General features: G+C 40.4%; 1 protein-coding gene across 3 annotated transcripts in view; it reads left to right on the forward strand.

Annotated features, from left to right (window-relative positions):
- LOC149166129 (putative anthocyanidin reductase) overlaps nt 1-19,950 on the forward strand; it is a 54,028-nt gene that overhangs the window by 25,485 nt on the left and 8,593 nt on the right. The window contains exon 7 of one of the 3 annotated variants that reach the window (XM_089431291.1): nt 8,337-8,508. The exons of the other annotated variants lie outside the window; for them this stretch is intronic. Coding sequence (XP_089287417.1) covers nt 8,337-8,376 — 40 coding nt within the window. The 3' untranslated portion in view covers nt 8,377-8,508. Of the gene's footprint in view, nt 1-8,336; nt 8,509-19,950 lie in introns of those variants that run through there. 3 annotated transcript variants of the gene reach the window in all.

A 19,950-nucleotide genomic window follows, 5' to 3' on the forward strand; every position in this document is an offset into this window, starting at 1 on the left:
GCCAATATAGATACCTCTGCAAGTTAGCCACAGTCTTCCCTACACCGAAGTGCCTTGCGACCTTGGAGGTGTGAGCCTCTCTAATTAGCTGCAAACGCTCACCTTTAGGAACACATAGCTTATCTAGCATGTAGAGTAACCCATCCTAGAGATGGTAGTCAATGGTGTTGTCGCCATCATGCACATGACTCTGACTTTGAAACTACTGATACACCTCCTTGAATTCCTCATCTTTTGAATATGCCTCTCTGTATGCATCATGAGTAAATGGATCCATGTGCATAAGAGTCCCCAAAGTTGTAATATTTAATGTGGGTGGCCTTGAAAGCATATCAGCCAACTTGTTTGTGTTGCCCTTCGTATACTTGATCACCAAATGAAACCGCAGTAAAAGCCCCATCCACTTGTAATGCCTAGTCTGTTGTAGCTTATTCTGGGCCTGCAAGTACTGTAACGGCTAGTGATACGTGTGGATTATTTTCTCCTTTCCCATCAAATAGTGCTTCCACTTCTTCATAGCTTGCACCATGGCATAGAGCTCCTTATTGTAGATAGGGTAGTTAAGAACTGCCCCAACAAATACTTCAGAATGGTAGAAAACATGCCTTCCTCCTTGCATCAAGATAACTCCCATAGCATACCCACTCGCATCTATATCCACTTCAAAGGGTTTTTGCAAGTTTGGTAACGCCAAAACTGGTGCTTCACTGATCTTGTTCTTTAGCTCATCGAAAACCTTTTGTTGCCCTTTTCCCCACTGGAAACTCTTGTCACTTTTTGTTATGGCATGGAGCGATGCTGCTACCACTAAAAACGAGGCTATGAATTTCCTCAGGTACCATGATGCTCCAATGAAACTCCTAACCTCAGTAACATTAGTAGGCACCGACCATTTCATGATGGCCTCCATCTTGGAAGGATCTATCTTCAATTCTCCTCCACCAATCACATATCCCAAATACACCAAGGACTATTGCGCAAACTCAAACTTCTTGAGATTTTCTAGCAACTGGTGCTTCTTCAATGTTTCCAGGACCTGCGTCAAATGTGAAATATGCTCCTCCCAGGTAGCACTATATACTAGTATATCATCCAAATAGACAATAACAAATGAATCTATAAAAGGGCATAGTACATCATTCATTAATCTCATAAATGTAGTTGGTGCATTACATAGGCCAAATGGCATAACTAACCACTCATACAAACCTTTCCTGGTTTTGAAGGCAGTCTTCCATGTATCTTCTTCTTTGACTCGAACCTGGTGATATCCATACTTCAAGTCCATCTTGGTGAAATACCTTGCTTGCTGTAACTGATCTAGCAGATCGTCTATCCTAGGCAGCAAGGAAAATTTTAAGGATGAAAATCTTTCTTCAAGTTTAGAAACTTTGACGAATATTAGTAGTCCCCAAATTGAAAAATATAAAATATTGTTTTATATCTTTGTAAAAACATGCAAATTTATAATAGTTTTATATATAGCCTTTATACAATTTTTCCAATATTAAGGTAAAATATTTTTATACTATAAAATTTGGGCAAATCATCTTTAGAAAAAAATGGAAATTGGCGAATCTTTTTTTGGAAAAACCATGGAAAATTAGCCCACTTGCGAATATTAGCCCTTAAAATTTTCCATGCTAGGCAAGGGGTATCTGTTCTTGAGCGTGATTTTATTGAACACCATGTAATCTATACACATCCACCAAGTCCCATCCTTCTTTGGCACAATGATGATGGGTGACCCACACGGTTATGTACTCGGTCGAATGATACCCTGTTCTAGGAGTTGTTGCAACTGTTTCTTCACCGCACTTGCTTTTATAACAGACTGCCTGTACAACCCAATATTTGGCAATGGGGAGTCTGGAAATAGTTGGATCTCGTGCTCCACTTCTCTCTTAGGGGGTAGCCCTTTAGGCTTTCGAAACACGTCTTTGTATGCCTGTAACAACTCCTACAAAAAAAAATTGTTTCTTAGTACACCCCTCTAGGGATGCCTTGCCTCTTATTGACTCCTGTATAGACTGATTTTCTCTTAAAAAAAATAAAATATACTTCTTGCTGGAACTGATCAATTTCTTGGCTTGGTTGGCACTTACTAGTGAAATTTTTGACTTACCTTTGTGCTTGTTGATGATGAGTGATTTTCCATCCTTGATGAGTCGGTACTAGTTAGTTCTCTTCATGAATATTAAATCATGCATGTACATGTATGGACTCCCAAACACGACTCCACATACATCAAGGGAAACCATATCCATATCTACTTCATCAATCAAATCAACACTAATAACAAATCTAATTTTACACTATGTTTTTACCTTCAACTCTGCATCCTTATGTACCCATCCCAGTTGATATGGGTTTGGATAATCACAAACTTCTAGCCCCAACTTCTTGACTAGATCTACTTCAATGATATTTTCCTATGACCCTGAGTCAAATAGAGCATCAATCTTCATCTTCTTGACCAGTATCTTTACAAGGAAGAGTCTGGTCATTTCTTTCTCTTCTTATTGTTGAAGGCTACTCAGGTTCACCTCCTTTTGCACTGATGTACATATGATCTTCTCTTCCAAGTCTAATTTTATTTCAACTTGGTTGCTCAAATCAGTGGCCATGCGATTCTTCTTCTTATTATCTTTCTTCAGGTGCTTTGGGTTTAGCTTTGCATGCAACTTCCAGCCCTTCTCCACTGTATGGCCATCAATGTTGCAGCGATTGCAGTGGTTGCTAGGATCTTTGCACTGGTTTGTTGTGGCTATCATATTTTTATCTTTCCCCCTTTTTTCTTCTTCATCCCCTCCTTAGAAGCATCTTGATTCTCCTTTTTATTCCATCCACTTGATTGCGCTCTTTTTAGGCCTATGTTCTCCAAGTATTGTGCCTGTATACAAGCCTCGTCCACCGTTTTGGGCTTGAACAACATCACTTGCACACGCATATGGCGGTGCAGACCCCCCAAATACTTGAGGAGTACATCTGGGTTCTTTGGAGAGATACCCAACATTATAGCCATCTTTCTGAATTTTGTGGTGTACTCCTGCACGCTTTGGCTTGGTTTTTTCCTTAAGTAATGCCACCGGATCCATTGGTCTTCCACGTACCCAATGTGATAAAATTGTGACTTAATGAGGGTTTTGAAATCCTCCCACTTAATCATTGGAGGTTCTCCCTCCAACCTCAAGGTTTTTGTGTGGCTCTCCCACCAAGTCAGTGCATGGCCCTCCAATTTCAGCCACGCGAATGAGATCTTTTTCCCTTCCTCGATCTTTTGGACACTGAAATAAACTTCCAGTTGATGCAACCAGTGGTTTAGCTTCAGAGCGTCTATCACATCATGGTATGCCTTGATATCGACTTCTCCTTCCACTTTAAACAAGGATTGGTTCACAACACTCGAACTGGGTTGATATGTTTTTGGGTTATTTCTTTGGCTGGTTCTCTACATCTTCCTGATATCCCAATCCCACTTCTGATTTTTCCTCCACATTTGAACCCCCTTCTTATCCAAATATGCCCAACTTATTGCTTAGGTCCACTATGAGGAGGTTTACATTGTATTTTATATCCACGACTTGTTCTTTGAGCCGTGAAAACCTCAACTCTGCAGGATCACGAGGTTCATTTACATATTCATCGCCCATGATTAGGGTTTTACGATTTTCGGCCTCGCTGATATAGATCCCTGCAATCTCCACAAAATACCCAAATAAATGTGCTTTGATACCAAATGATCTGTAAACTACCATGGATATTCCACTGGACAGCTCGTCACAACAGATCTAATAATATTATATTAAAAATATGAGATTCTACACTATTACAGTTTTATTTAATTTCTAGATCTATAAAATTAATTGTAATTAGTGCATGAATGTAAAAGTAAATCAAGCAGAAAATTAGAGAACAACAAAATAATCTTTCACACACACAATACACAAGATATGCTCTTTGGGAATCCTTTCGGGAGAAAACCCGACTGCAAGGTGAGGCCGCTTCACTCCCTTTCTCTGTCTGGAAATATGGCTGCAGATATAAAGAAGTAATGTCTATGGCCCATGGGCTGCTACAGAGCATAGATCCTCTCTTTTTTCTCTACCTCCTATCTCTCCTGGCTATCTTTGCTCAACTATGGAACAAAATGCTCTCGAAAGAATGGAATGCCTCTTCCTCCTAGTGGCCCGATTATAACACAACCCAATAACCTACTAGTGGTTAAGTTTAACTACATCAACTCTTAACTAGAGTTAAAAAATAAACTCTTATAGAGTCTTTTACATTACAAACACATGGCTAGCCCCTTTTCCATTAATAACGGGCGCTGACGCAGCATCCTCCAGAACTATAGGTTTGAAAACATGAAGGTCAACTTCTAAGTGGCATACCTTTTGCATACGGACTCCGGTTGATGTGATTCTTGCGCCGTTGGAAGTCATTGTGTGTAGAATAACATGAAAAGGTGTGAAACTTAAGCAACAAAGTTTTACCCCACAAAAAACGTCGTTTGATGCCTCAACGCTCTTGGAAGGTTCCAAACCTCGTTTCACCAAACTGGGTCCCACCAATAAAAACGGTCCCGTGAACTGATTCCTCCACTTTTTCCACTCCAAATGCATTGAGATGGATGATAAACAACATAATGATCCAATTTTGATTAAACACCTCAAAAGCTACACCAAATTCTTTTTTCTACTTCTATATACCCACCTATATGTGTATGAAATGTTGTACCGTTCTCTTTAATTTGGTGTCCATATTCTCCTACATTGTATTCCAAAATGCATTGAGAAATCTATTATCTCTTTCTAAGTATGCTCCTTGGTATCCCAAAGTGCACCTAAACCCATTCAAAGAACATGTTTTCTACTTCTTGTCTTTTAATGGTCATTTTACATGGCACGAGAATGCACATCTAGTTGAAAATTTTAAGTACCACAAATAGATAGGCATGTCCCTTCCTTGTTATTGGAAAAAAATCCATAAAATCCATGGAAATTCTTTCCCAATGTCTAGTCGATACCAATAAGACATGATATATACCTTGCTTCTTATTGTTGGGCTTGTTGGTACAATAAAGCACATATCCTTCAATATATTCTACTACATCTTATTGCATTCTAGATAAGTACCCATACTTCTCTAAGTTTCCAATTGTCTTTCTAACTCCAAAATGTCCTACAACCGTATAGGTGTGGGCCTCTCTTATAAGTTGTTGTAGCTTACCTTTAAGAACACAAAGCTTGTTGTCACCATCTTCTACATGAATATGGTGTTATAGCGACTAAAACACCTCCTTTAAGTATACTTATTCTATGTATGTCTCTTTAAATGCATCATCTATGAAAGGATCCATGTGCATCAGACATCCCAAAACTATAATTTTTTTATTTGCATGGCCTTGAAAGCATGTCTTCCAACCTATTTGTGATACCCAACTTTTTCTTAATGACTACATGAAATTATTATAAAACCCCCATCCACTTGTAATGTTTCTTTTTTATAGCCTACTTTGGGCTTGCAACTACTGTAGTAGTCGGTGATCTATGTGGGTGATGGTCCTCCATGCCCATCAAATAATGTTTCCACTTTTTAACAAATTATAACAAGGAATAGAGATCCTTGTCATAAGTAGGATAGTTTAGAAATACCCAATGAAATATTTCATAAAAACAATATGTAGGCCTTCCTCCTTGCATTAAAATTGCTCCCATGGTATACCCACTTGCATCTGTCTCTATTTTGAAAGGATTCTACAAGTTTGGTAAGGTGAGAGTAGGTGCCTAACTGATATTTATTTTCAACTCATCAAAATACTTCTACTAATTCTCCCCCCATTGGAAAATCTTACTACTCACTATCATCGCATGGAGTGGTGTAATTGTTATGGTGGATAAATCTCTCTTGCGGACAAGAGTGATCTCCATATATTCAAAGACAAATCTAGAAACAAATAACTACTACATTTCCTTAATCTATAACTGAAATATGATGTATGAAATGTGTAAGAGCCTCTTACCTTTTCTGCAGAATGTTTGTGGATTTCCTTTTGATGCTTTCAAAATCCTTTCCTCATTGCTTCAAAAAAATATATGCATAAACATAAATGAACAAGGAATAAAAGCACAACAAAGATAAAGAGTAAAATACAAAGTGAATGGAAATTGAAACATAGCATAGAATACCATGTTAATCTAGTATTCAGTTATAAACTATGCAAAAGATCAAGGATCTTTGAAAAGAGCATCATAACAAGTGAAAATAGGAAAGAAACAACTGCTTGTATTAACCTTGAATAAGAAGGAGAAATACAACCTTATCCTTGATTGTGTAAGCCTCCTCCCAATGGTCTATGTAAAACCCTCCTCCCATATTTACCCGATTTAACCAGTCTGTTGGGGTAAATATGTGATGAGAGGCCATTATGACGTGATTCAACTCCCAAATTACATTTAAAGAAGTGGAGCGGAAAAAACCAAACCAATCTGGCAAATTGACATTTCACTAATCTGGACCCCTAGCCGCTCCCATGACAAGCAATGCATGTGACTGAGGCCTTCTAGTTGCTCCCACAGCAAGGTAATTCTAGCGACTGTGGACTTTTTCAGCTAGTTCTGAGCCAATGACCCCATATTATGTGCCACTTTTTTAGGGAAATGACTGAGGCCACTACCCAGACCTTCATGAAACCTTTAGAAATGATAAATGACATTGGAATAAAAGTAATAATGCAAACACTTGATCAATGACTTGAATGGAACCCTACTAACCATGGCAAGCATTTCATCAAACATGTCACAAATATGCAATCTACAGGTCATAACAACATATCTGAGCATAGTGGCCTTACTTATCTGAGATTCGTAAAGAAGCAGTATTTCCATATCACAATAGTTGCATTATCATTTATTAGGTTATATATTCATTATACATTCATTTTCAAATCAAAACATGATAAAATCCATACATCAAGTTCGTCATAAAACATACTCATAATCATCATATAACCAACTTAAATGAAAAGGATATAACATCCATAAAATCCACATATAAGTGTATATTTACTAATGAAATACCAAAGAGAAAGAGATCTTATTAAGGAATGCAAAAGCCAACCAAGTATGGGACTTCCACGAACCACCCGACCATATATTGGCTGAACCAAATCTTTCTTTCAACCAATCACCCCATGCCATATTCCAAGCATGAATGTAGGACTCTAAACCGAACCAAACCAAGTTTCCTCGGGCTTTACTGCAATCCCCACCGGATCACTAGGCCCTAAAAAAACATGGATACCACCATATTTATCTACCTACATCGTGAGGAATTTGCTTGTCTCCTAGTCTCTAAGCTTTACTATATATCCCGCCATACAACAACCCAGGATTCATAGGCCTAATCAAGACTCCACCCTCTGGGCTCTATCGTATATCTCGCCATTCACCAGTCAAGGATTCTTAGGCCTGATCAAGGGCACAAATCTCTAGGCTTTACCGTATATACTGCCATACAATGGTATGGGATTCCTAGGCCCACCAAGGCACAAAAAATACGGCTTTGCCACAATCCCATTCTAGTTCAAGGATTCCTAGGCCACGTGTTCTTTCTTTCAGACGCCACCTCACTCAGTTTTGAAACCATCCGGCAATCAAACTCAACCAAATACAATAGTACCCATCACGCCATGGCTATCTTGAAATGGCAAAGGAAAAGATAAAGAACATTGTCGCACCTGGAAAAACCCATGCCAATGACAGCAAGAGAACTAAACACACACATGCATGTACCATGGATTACAAATCTAGCAAGGAATTCACACATGCAAATCGATACCTGAAAATAATCTAGTTGTAGATACTTGATCCTGCTCTTCCTTGCTTGATCCTTACTTCATCTTTGCCTTCTTTACTTTCATTGATCCAAAGCTGAAGTGCTCCAAGAAAACTCTAAGTGTCCAAGAGTGTGAGAGAGAGAATAGAGAGAGAGCTCCAAAACGGAACTAACAAAAGGTACCAACTCATCCTCGGAAGCCTTTTTATTAATGAGGCCTCTATTTTATTCAATTTTCCATTATTTTCCTTAATTTTCCTCCTCACTTGCAACCTGTGACCTTTCACCTTCATTTTCTCCTAATTTCCATTACTTTCATAAAGAAAATGCCAATTGATGAGCCCCAGAAATGGGTAACTAATGGGTTCATTCTACCTATTATTTTCATTTAATCCACCATTCTCAATATTTTTGTGCATGTTTTTGAATATATGTATGTCAATAGAGTGAATGGGGATGGTCACTTTGCCATGTAGTCTAATGAGTGTTTATTGCAGATTTTTTGGACAATTTTGGACAAGGACCAAGAATTTATGAGCAAAATGATAGCCAAACTCGAGGAAACAGGGATGAGGACTTATAGGAGGGGTGTCTCCTTCATTAATGACCCCCTTCCTCGAATTCTTCATTAACATCTCAGAGTACAAAGGCCCACATTGATGATTCCAAGGGGCAGCCGAGCAAGTCAAGTAGGGCTGTTGTTATCTTCAATTCTAGGCAGCTGAGTTCCTTAAGTTTAGGAGGACTGTTGGGAGTCCCCACTTGTATAAATAAGAATACTTCAAGCCTCAGTAGGTTAGCCATTTCATAGTATATTTTCACACTTTTGTGCACCTTTGTAACCAGCTCATTTTCGAGCTCTTTTTGAAGATAGTTTTGTGATGTAACTGCGATTTTTGATCAATGAAGATGAATCCAGTTTTGAACCAGCACTGATCTTTTCTAGAGGGCTGAAGCTCTTGGGTTAGGGCCCAACCCAAGTTGTCTAGCACCTCCTCTATGTATTTATATGCTTTTACTTGCATTCATGAGATAATTTCTGTTGTTTAGGTTAATCTTGCTTTGTTAAAATAGGTTGCTTTTGACAGTTAGAATAGTTGTTTTTGCTTCAAGTTGCTTAAGTAGTTTGCTGCAGTAATAGAAAAAGATCCAGAAAGGCCACCAACAGGTCTTGATCTCCTTTCTCCCTCCTTGGGACCATGAATTAAGGTCAAAGCACTACTGTTGCCACCAAAAACACAGTTTTTGCTCCTCCAATGCAATTGTTAGTGTGATATTTCGAGTTGGAGAAGTTGATATTAGTTTGGATTCACATGCTTAGATCATTTCATGTTCATTTACCATGGTTTTCTCGCATAATATTCTGTTCATAAAGTTATGTTCAGCATTTTTCTAGTTTTAGGTCAGAATTTAGGTTAAAATAGACAAAACTTTGTTTTTCAGTTCTTGCTTTGGTCAATTTTGAGAAGTAAGTGTGCAGCTCTCTTGTAGAACATTCCAACTTATCATTCCTCCATAACACAGCCTGTACCAGTTCATCTCTCAATATTTCCCCACTCATTCACCACATTTTGCCAATTTTCCCTAATTTCTGCATTTTTCCATAGAATTGATTTCTTGCCCTTTGAACAAATCCAACCATCTCCTTCGTTCCTGATCTTCATTGACAAAGTTCTAGACCCATCAACACCTTCATCCAGCCTTCATTTCCCTTTTCCCATCATTTTTCCACCTTCAAACCTCCAAAAACCACTTTCGGCCTCCTCCTGTAGAACCTCCTGTAGATCCCCTGCAGCCTCTTGTAGAAGTTCATGCGAGTGATTTTTCGAAGTCTGATCGCAATGGAAGTCTCTAGAAGGGTACTAGGGACTTCTTAGGACCTCTCCACACCTTCCTCACCTTCTACAAAAGCCAACTCCATCTTCCTTTGCCACCAAACCTCTGCACAGTCACAACCAGTCAAACCATAAGCATAATAATTCCACATAAAAATACTCAAAAGTACAAAAAGATGATTTCTTCTCATTTCTCTTTAGAAGTAGCTTGAATAAATGCAATTTACCTTTTCAGTAGTCAATGGCACCCATTTCAGTAGTTTCCATCTCTTTTCTTGCACAACTAGGGTTTGCTAGGGTTTGTGTTTCATTTCAGTTTTCCTTCTCTTTCTGCAAGTAGAATAGCCCCTATAGAGTTAGTTTCCTTTCATCACAGTTAAAGCTTCTTCTGAGAACTCATAGAAGTTGGCTTAAGCTCCTAGCGAACTTGCGCCAGCTGATCAAGTGATAGCCTGCAGTAAGAGCTAGTACTTGTGCATACAACGTCGTCGCTTCCAAGTTTGTTACAAACTACCAGGTTGATAAAAGTAATGAAGGAAGCCCCAAGAGTTGCAGCATTATTGCTGCAACACTGGAGCTCACCACTCTTTTTGGCGCCGTTGCCGGGGAAGCGTCAGAGTATTTTGTGATTACTGCTTTTCTTCTATTTTCTATTATAACATTCTGCTAAGTAGTTTATTTTAGCAAAAGTAGAGTAGTTGTTTCATTTCCATTCTGCAATTTCAAGTCTGCAAAAGTAGATTAGACATTTCTTGCTTTCATTTCAATTCTGCAATTTCATTTCAGCAAGCGTAGATTAGACATTTCCTGCTTTCATTTCAATTTTGCAATTTCATTTCAGCAAGCATAGATTAGGCATTTCTTGCTTTCATTTCAATTCTGCAATTTTCATTTCAGCAAGGTATTCAATTAGCTGCGATTTTTTGTTCAATCCATTTTAGTTTTTGCAAGTACAAGCAAAAAAAAAAACAAACAAACAAAAACAAAAACAAGAAAAAAAAACAAGAAAAAAACAAGAAAAAAAAACAAAAAAAACAAGAAAAAAAAAAAAACAAAAAAAAAAAAAACAAAAACAAAAACAAAAGACAAAAAAAAAAACAAAAAACAAAAAACAAAACAAAAAACAAAACAAAAAAACAAAAAACAAAAAAAAAAATCACCCAAAAAAAGAGATTTCCTTTCATGCCTCGTAGGAACAAAGAAAATTCAGGAAAATTCCTACCCAACACCCCCACCACATCACTGAGTCACCCTTCTCTCTTCTTTGGTGGCAGTGATCCAGAAGAACCTATAGGTGAACCTCCAGAGATATACGAAGATCATATAACAGAACAAGAACAAGAAACCATTCCTCCTGAGACCATGGCTGAAAACAGAAACATTAGAGGAAATGGGGAAAGAATAGAAGGCACCTTTCCTATCCGAGAAACCAATGGGGACACAAAAAGGAAAAACATAAGCCCTTCAGCCTTACCTCACTTCCATGGATTGACTACCGAAGATCCTGATACCTTCTTGTTTGAATTTGTTGTTCTCTGTCGGACCTATGACTATGTAGAAGATGACCAGAAGTTGAAATTGTTTCCTTCTACCCTCAAGGATGCAGCATTGTGCTGGTTCATGGGGTTACCTAGGAACAATATCACAACTTGGGCTCAGATGCAGCAAGCCTTTAACAACAAATATCGGGACTACTATAGGTCAAAGGATACCAAGGAAGAAATCTTCCGAATGACCATGGGAAGTGATGAATCTTTAGAAGACTACGAAGAAAGGTTTCAACTCAGTTATAAAAGGGCCAGGTGCACACTTGACCCCGAATCTCTAAAGTTGGTTCTGCTTAGAGGAGTCCCTGAAGACCTTCTAGATACCCTCCATTTGCTGGCTGGGGGAGACATCTACCAACTGCCTTATGATGACATAAAGACTGTGTTTAGAAACCATTCTAGGTCAGCTAGAAAGAGAGGTAGGGGAAGTCAACCTTTAGCCAGTACATCCTCATCTAGTTCATCCCTTAGAAACAAACTTGAGAATTCACTGGAAGATTTCAAGAGCGAGGTGAGGCAGACTCTTGCCATGCAAATGGATACCTTGCATATCAAAAGGAAACAAGAGGAAGTCGAGAGGGTTTTGGCGATCTTTTGTCCCAGGTGCACTAGAAAGCATCCTAGGAACGAATGTCCATTACACTCTATAGAAGTGTGTTTAGTCTGTGAAGAAGACCATCCTACAAATCAGTGCCCTTCCTTGCCCAGAATCAAAGCTGCATATCAGGGGGCTGAAGGAGCCATTGAACCACTCTATTTCATGAACCAAAAGAGGCCACATGGACCGAGACCTTACCAGCAGGGAATGCAAAGGACATCCTAGAGCTATTACAACCCAAATCAACCCTCTTCCATGCCTTCTTGGGGTCCCCCTGCTCATCCTTCCTGGTCCACACCCCCTCCTTAGTCGTATCCTTCTCAATACTAGGCTCCTCCAGTTGCTCATTCATTTCACCCTTATGCTCAGCCACAGCCTCAATGGAATGCACCTCATCAGGGGTGGAGGCCCTAGTATAACTCTCCTCCTGCTCTTTTGCATCCACCACCTACTCAACCACAACCATTACCTCCTACTCCTCTAAGACAACCTCAAATACCTGCTCAATGGAACCCGAACCCCAACAACAGATAGGCCCAGCAGGTATATAGTGGAGAAACATCATGCTCGACCTATGCTGTGGAGATTCAGGAGATTAACCTATGATCTGGGAGGGTTCTCCCAAATAGCCAACCTCCTCCTAAGGAGGATGAGGAAGAAAAACAGGAAGGTGAACCAAAAGTCACTCCACTCTTTCCTGAGAGACTAACTGGAACCACACAACCGACGCCAGAAGAAACTGAAATTTGGGGAGAATTGAAACAGTTATGTGTAAAGATACCACTTCTCCAAGCCATAAAGGATGTGCCTATATACAACAAGATGATAAAGGAGAAGTGCTTTAGGCACCCAGACAAGCGCAAGAGAGATGCCCCAACTATCAATGTCATAGGAAAACTGTCTGACCTGATGTTGGGGTAGGTAATCTGTGCAAAATATCTAGATCCTAGGAGTCCTGTAGTCGATGTCCACATCAATGGCACCATAATCCCCTATACATTGATTGATCTAGGGGCTGCCATTAATGTGATGACCAAGGACACTATGCTCAAACTCAACCTTTAGGGTTCCCTGAGAAAGACCTCAACAGTACTGCAGTTAGCAAACCGCTCCCCCGTGACCCCTGAGGGGATTGTGGAAGATGTAATGGTCTCTATTGATTCCTAGGAGTACCCTGCTGATTTCCTGGTTCTCCAACCAAAGGCAAAGCTCACTGGGTATCCTCTCATCCTGGGAATACCTTGGTTGGCTACTGCAGATGCCTACATCAGTTGTCAAGCTGGGAACATGAAAATCAAGAACGGGCATATGTCCAAACAGCTAGTCCTCTATCCTCCTGCCCAACCTCTGCTAGAACATGATTTACCTCTATGGTTGGAGGAGGAAGATGAGGATGAAGTCTATTCTGCACCATTATGTACAAAAGAGGCTACCATGGGGGGTCCACAAACTGAGGATGATCTTATTGAAAACTTGATTCAGAATCCACCCCCCAGTGTGTTGCCATTAGAAGAGTTGGTGGAAGAAACCTAGGCCAATCCTGTAGTTGATCTCTATGTGGCTGATCTGACCTCTCTCCGAGTTAAGAATGTGGAATTTGGCCCAGAAAAAACCTTGAAAATCAACTCATCCCTATCCACCTCTCAGGAGAAAGAACTGTGTAGCTTATTGAAAAATCACTTGGATGTTTTTGCTTAGAGCTATAAGGAGATGAAGGGTGTCCACCCTTCAATCTGTACTATCACATTTACGTTAAAGAAGATTGTAAACCAGTCAGGCAGCCTCAAAGGAGAATGAATCCAGCCCTTAAGGACATTGTCAAAGAAGAACTGCAAAAGTTGCTGGATGCAGGATTCATCTATCCCATCTCTGACAGTGAATGAGTTTCTCCTTTGGTGCTAGTGCCAAAGAAAAACGGGAAGTGGAGAATCTGTGTAGATTATCAGGAACTAAACAAAGCTACCAAGAAGGACCATTTCCCTTTGCCTTTCATAGATCAAGTGTTAGATGGCCTGGCAGGAAGAAGTTCTTCTCCTTCCTAGATGGGTTTAGTGGGTACAACCAGATCCAAATCAACCCGAAAGACCAAGATAAGACCACTTTCACTTGTCCTTGGGGTACTTTTGCCTACCAGGTCCTTCCTTTTGGGTTGTGCAATGCTCCCGCCACTTTCCAAAGAGCAGTACTGAGCATATTTGCTAAACTGGTTCATGATTCAGTGGAAATCTATATGGATGACTTTACCTCTTATGGTTCTAACTTCCAGGAAGCTTTGACTAACCTGGGAAAATTTTTAGCCAAGTGTATTGAAATGAACCTATCCCTCAGTCCCGAAAAATGTGAATTACTGATGACTGAAGGGACTGTGCTAGGTCATACAATTTCTCAGCAAGGATTACAGGTGGATCCCAACAAGATTACTATCATCCAAAGGGTCCCACCTCCTCAAAAGTAAGAGATGTTCGGAGTTTTCTAGGCTTAGCAGGGTATTATAGAAGATTTATTAAGGATTTTAGTAAGCTAGTCTCTCCATTGTTTGGTCTTGGGAAAAGATGTTGAATTCATATGGATTGACAACTATCAAGAGGCTCTGGATGCCTTGAAAGGTAAGCTGGTAATTGCCCCAATCTTGAGAGGTCCAAACTGGGCCCTACCTTTCCACATTCACACAGATGCCTCGAACAAAGCAATAGGAGCATCCTTAGGTCAAGTTGATGAGAAGCTATCTTATGCCATATACTTTGTCAGTAAAAACCTATCCAAGGCAGAATTAAACTACACTGTAACCGAAAAGAAGCTCCTAGTTGTAGTCCATTCCCTAAACAAGTTCAGACACTACATCACCAACTATCAAACATTCATACACACTGATCATGCTGCAATTAGGTATTTGATAAATAAACCAGATGTAAATGCTCGTATCATTAGATGGTTACTTTTATTGCAACAATTTGATTTGACCATTGTTGATAAGCCAGGTAAGGAAAATGTCGTTGCTAATTTTCTGTCTATACTAGATCTGCCTGCAGGTGAAGAAGGAATGGTGGATAACCAAATGCCAGATGAACACCTATTTGTTGTTTTAGTACTCTCTCCATGGTTTGCTGATATAGAAAATTATTTGGTTTTAGCATTGTTTCCGCCACACCTGTCCTCAAAAGAGAAGAGCAAGATCGTGAGGAAAAGTGCCCCATTCACTTGGATTGGGGGAAATATTTTTAAACTTCGCCCAGATCATATTTTGAGGCGATGTGTCAGGGAGGAGGAAGTTTTTGACATCCTCCTAACCTATCATGATGGGCCCTGTCGGGGCCACTTTGCAGCAAAGAGGATAGCCTTCAAAATTCTACAAGCAGGTTACTATTGGCCCACTCTTCATCAAGATGTCAAGAGATATATCAGCCAATGTGATCGATGTCAAAGGATGGGGAAACCTACTCCAAGGGATGAGATGCCCCTGCAACCTCAAGTGACTTTTGAGCCATTTGAGAAGTGGGGCATGGACTTTGTGGGTCCTATCAACCCTCCTTCAAAACAAAAATCTTACATCATTGTGTGTACTGATTATCTGACAAAATGGGCAGAAACAAAGGCGATCAAGGCAGCAACAGAAGAAAAAGTAGCTGAGTTTTTGAGGGAAAATATCTTCTACAAGTTTGGCTATCCAAGAGAGTTAGTCACAGATCAAGGGAGTCAGTTTACCTCCAATTTGGTTGAAGACCTGCTCACACACCATAAGATTAAGCACAGAACTTCCACCCCTTATCATCCGCAAGCAAATGGACAGGTGGAAGTCACTAACAAAGCTTTGGAAGGGATTTTGACTAAGGTAGTGAACAACAACAGAAAAGATTGGGCAGATCGATTGGTTGAGGCCACCTGGGCCTATAACACCACTTGGAAAACCACCACAGGGTTTACACCCTATGAGCTGCTCTATGGGAACAAGGCTCTGCTTTTAATAGAATTTGAATATAACACATTAAGGATGGCAGCTCAGCTGGACCTAGATCTCAGCCATGCATAAAGGAAAGATTGCTTCAGTTAAATGGATTGGATGAACAGAGATTTCAGGCCCTTCTCCACTCAGAGGTAGTCCAACTTCAAAGAAAAATATGGCATGACAGACACCTCAAATAAAAACAATTCCAGCAAGGAGATTGGGCGCTGCTGTATGATTCAAGATATAAAGACTTCAAGGGCAAACTGAGGACAAGATGGTTGGGACCACACACAGTAGAAATATGCAATGACAATGGTTCAGTCCTGATCCGGACCATTGATGAAGAAGTCATCCCCATGCTCGTCAATGGGCATAGGTTGAAGATCTATAGGAAGCCCCTTTCCAAGCAGGAATTCATTGAGAATCTGGGTGAAACAGTGTTGGTAGTGGAGTAGGTCCCTGTCTCCACTCCACCCACACCCTAAAAAAAAAAAAGATCTCTTGGTGAAAACCTCTTGGAGGCGCCCAGGGCAGGCAGTGAGGGTGAAAACCTCCTGGAGGCGCCCCAACTATCTCATAAAAAAAAAAAAAAAAAAAAAAAAAAAAAAACCTAACTTCTTTTGAATGAATTGCAGGTTGCAGGAGGGTCACACAAGAGAAAAAGACATGGCCAGGCTGCATACAACCTTCATAGTCCATCCCTCCATCACCATTATCCTTTCCCAAGCCTTGGTCTCATTTGTTCTGAAAATTTCGCATCCTACAAGAAACTCTATGTATTCTACAGGAGGCTCATGTAGAAACTACAGAAAGCCCAAAATCAACTTCAGAGATGAACCCGAGAGCTGGAAATTTGTCTAGAAGGCTTGTGGACCTCCCTGCCACCATCAATCCGCCTAACTCTCCATTCCATCCCTGCACACCCATATTTCCACTTGCTTTTCTTTCCCTGCATAGACAAATAAAGAAACTCTGTTTCTTTCATTCTTTAAACACAAAAAATGATGATAAATAAAGCAGCAGCGTTCTTTACTTATTATTACCTAATGCCTTCTAGTTGTTATTCCTTTCATTCATAACCTTCTTCAGCTGTCTTTTCAGTCCCTGCTAAAGCATCAGCCTGAAATTTCAGAAGGAGAAGCAGCTACAGGAAATCCTGCAGGATTCTTGTAGCAGCTAATCCCTTTGAAAAACAAACTCTAGAGGCAGGGTCAGCGTAGCCAGGATGTATGCAACATGCAAGGAGCAGAGCCTGATCAAAAAATCACCAGCATAAGCCAAAGGCCGAGCATGCAAAGCACCAGCAGCAACAACAATGAGGAAATGAAGTGCCAAAGTCCGAGCATGCAGAGCACAGCAGCGACTAACAGGTAAGTGGCTAAACCTATTCCTCGATTGCATGAATATTATTTAGGAACTGCATGAACTATTGGAATGGTCATGATTAAATGGAATTGGTGGCCAGCTAACTGGCCACCCTCGTTCAGTTCAAAACACCCTTATGGAGTTCAAATGAGCCTCGTCCAATTCAAACCGCAGTTCAGATACGTAGTCAGCACGTGTGGCCCGTCAACTCGGGAAGAAAAAACTCAGAACCGGTAGTGGTGGCAGCATATAACGGGAATAAGGGAGGTGATGGCGGTCAGGCAACATGAAAAACCATAATGACACTAGCATAGGACCAACGGTCTGGATGGGGATAACATACCCATCCGGCCACCTCACCTCGTCACCGCAGATTACGCCATCAGCTTAAGTACAGTGCAGTCTAAGCCTCCACCACCTTTTGTTTCATTTGAGTCGACGAGTTCTCGACTGCAGCACTCACCTACCACCTTCAGAACAACGAACCAGTCATTTTCTGCCAGTTTTTCAAAACCCTCCCACTTATCAGGCTCTATAGGAGCACTACTGCATTCTACAAGAGCAGGAACACCGTCTACAGGAGGCTTTCTACAGGAAGGCCAGAGAGCAGCTCTGCAGAAGAAAAATTCGGAATTTTTGTCAAATTCGAGCTTGAAATGAGGTAGGCTCAGAAACCCACTCTGCATACGATATATCTATACAAGGTGGTGGGTTAAAAGTAAAGTATTGGGTTGAAAAAGAAAGGAAAGAGAAGCTCAAAAGTCTACCTGTGTTTTTCTGAGTTCTACACAGTCTCTCCATTTTCTTCTCTGCATTCAAAATCTGTCTTTTTATTCCTCGCATTCTTCTGTAAAAAAAGAGATGCAACCATAGAAAATCAAGCCTGGGAAAGAAACGAATTTGCAAGTCTGTTTACTCTGTGAGAAGAAAAAACATTGTTTTATATATTCTTTGTTCTATTAAAATATTGAGTTCCTCCAAAAGCCCGAGAAGTAAATTCAGGTTGAAAATGCTTTGAAGGGGGGGAAATTACAATTTGATGTTGTGAAAAAAGAAGAACATAAGAAATTCCCTCTTTGGTTTCAGAAAGACAAACATCAGCTATTCCTCTGTTTCCGGTTTTGAAAATTGTTGCCTTCTTCCTCACCTGAGCATTTTCAGAAGTCACTAAACACCATGCCATGAGGTTTTATGATAAAGGAGCCTTTGAATTCCAACAAATTGCATGAGCACCCTGAAGTGGTGGCCCTCTTCACTAGGGCAAACTGGATGTCTTTCTTTGAGAGAATTCATGGATATGATGAGGAGGTGACTGAGGAATTTTTACTGTCCTTAAGACCCCATTCCAAAACACATGCTACAGTCAGTTTCAGGGGTCTGACCCTAGAGCTTACACCAGATTTTATCAGTAGAATCACAGGTCTTCCACTTGGGCTCCCTTGGAGCAAAGAAGAAAAACCATTAGGACAGGTTGCTAAAAAGACATTTTTTCAGCCTGATGAACATCCTGTAGAGGATAAGAATGGGGTCAGAAGGACAAGTTTACCTCATCCATGGGGTGAGGTCAGCTACCAGATCATGAAATATATCACTTGTGAAGGAAGATTCAATATAGTTTATGGTTATCACTTCAGGTTATTACATGAATTGAGATATGGGATGGACCTACCTGCAGCTAGAAAACTCAGTCTCCCATATTTCCTCCTCCAATATTTGATAGAATGTGGCACCAAGTTGAATGCAAGGGTCCCAGACTAGCTGGCCCACCATGGCCTCATTAAATTATTGGTGGAATATGCCCTACACACATACACCATCCCCATAGCTTGGGAAATTTTCAGGAACATGTCTAGAGAAGATGACATCAAAACTCTAACTAATGACCTTAGCCCATCCAGCAATGAAGAGGAGGAGCAGAAAGAGGAACTTGAGAAGGAAACTCATGAGGAGGCACAAAATATTTAGACAAAAGGAGAAACAGAGGAGAAACAAAAAGAAGAGGAGAAATTTGACAAAACCACAGTTGAACGTAAGGCAGAAATGAAAACAGCATCAAAAGCAAAGAAGAGGAAGAGGATAAAAGCTGAGAAGAAGAAGCCCAAGAAAGCTCAGAAAAAGACTACCACAGGAAAGGAAGAGACTCAACAAGAAAAGGAGAAAACACCACCAGAGATAGCAGAGACAAAAACAGAAATAGCAGACACAGGAAAAATTGCAGAGGATGAAGAAGAAGACCAGCAAAAAGAAGTGTCCCCTAAGACACTGGCAAGGGAAGCAGCAGTTGTGCTTGCTGCATTGAGCACTCTAGCTAAGCAAAAGGGAAAAAGAAAAAGACAGACATCTATGCATTTCAAAGCCCGAAGGAGCACCAGGATTAAGGTGGGAAAGCCCCAACCACCATCAAAAGAACCCATTATCATTGAGGATGCACCTACTGTGAAAAAGGAGGAATCTCCCTCCAAAATCTCTATCACCTACGAGAGAAGGAGTTCCAAAACCTCCACCTGGAAGGAAAGAATCAAATTGATGGACTCCAAAGCAGTCCTACAGGAGGCACAAACCTCTCTACAGGAGACACTGGCCAAGCTTAAAGAAAATGAAAAAATTGGAAAAGAAGGCAGAAGAACAGTCACAAGAGGAAGGTAAGGCAAAAGAAATAGTTGAGCCAAGCCCTCAACCTAATTTAGGCTCCTATTACAATCTTCTAGAAGGTGGGAAGATCATCCCACAAAAATTCGCAGTACCTCTTTTCTTCGAATTAGAAAAAGAAAGAGTCAGGACCCACACCTGGATGCAGATTGCTAAATCTAAAGGAGTTGAAGA

Source organism: Pinus tabuliformis, chromosome 5_1, assembly GCF_031772625.1.
Source record: "Pinus tabuliformis cultivar Carrire ecotype Pingquan chromosome 5_1, CPIR1, whole genome shotgun sequence".
NCBI lineage: Eukaryota > Viridiplantae > Streptophyta > Pinopsida > Pinales > Pinaceae > Pinus > Pinus tabuliformis.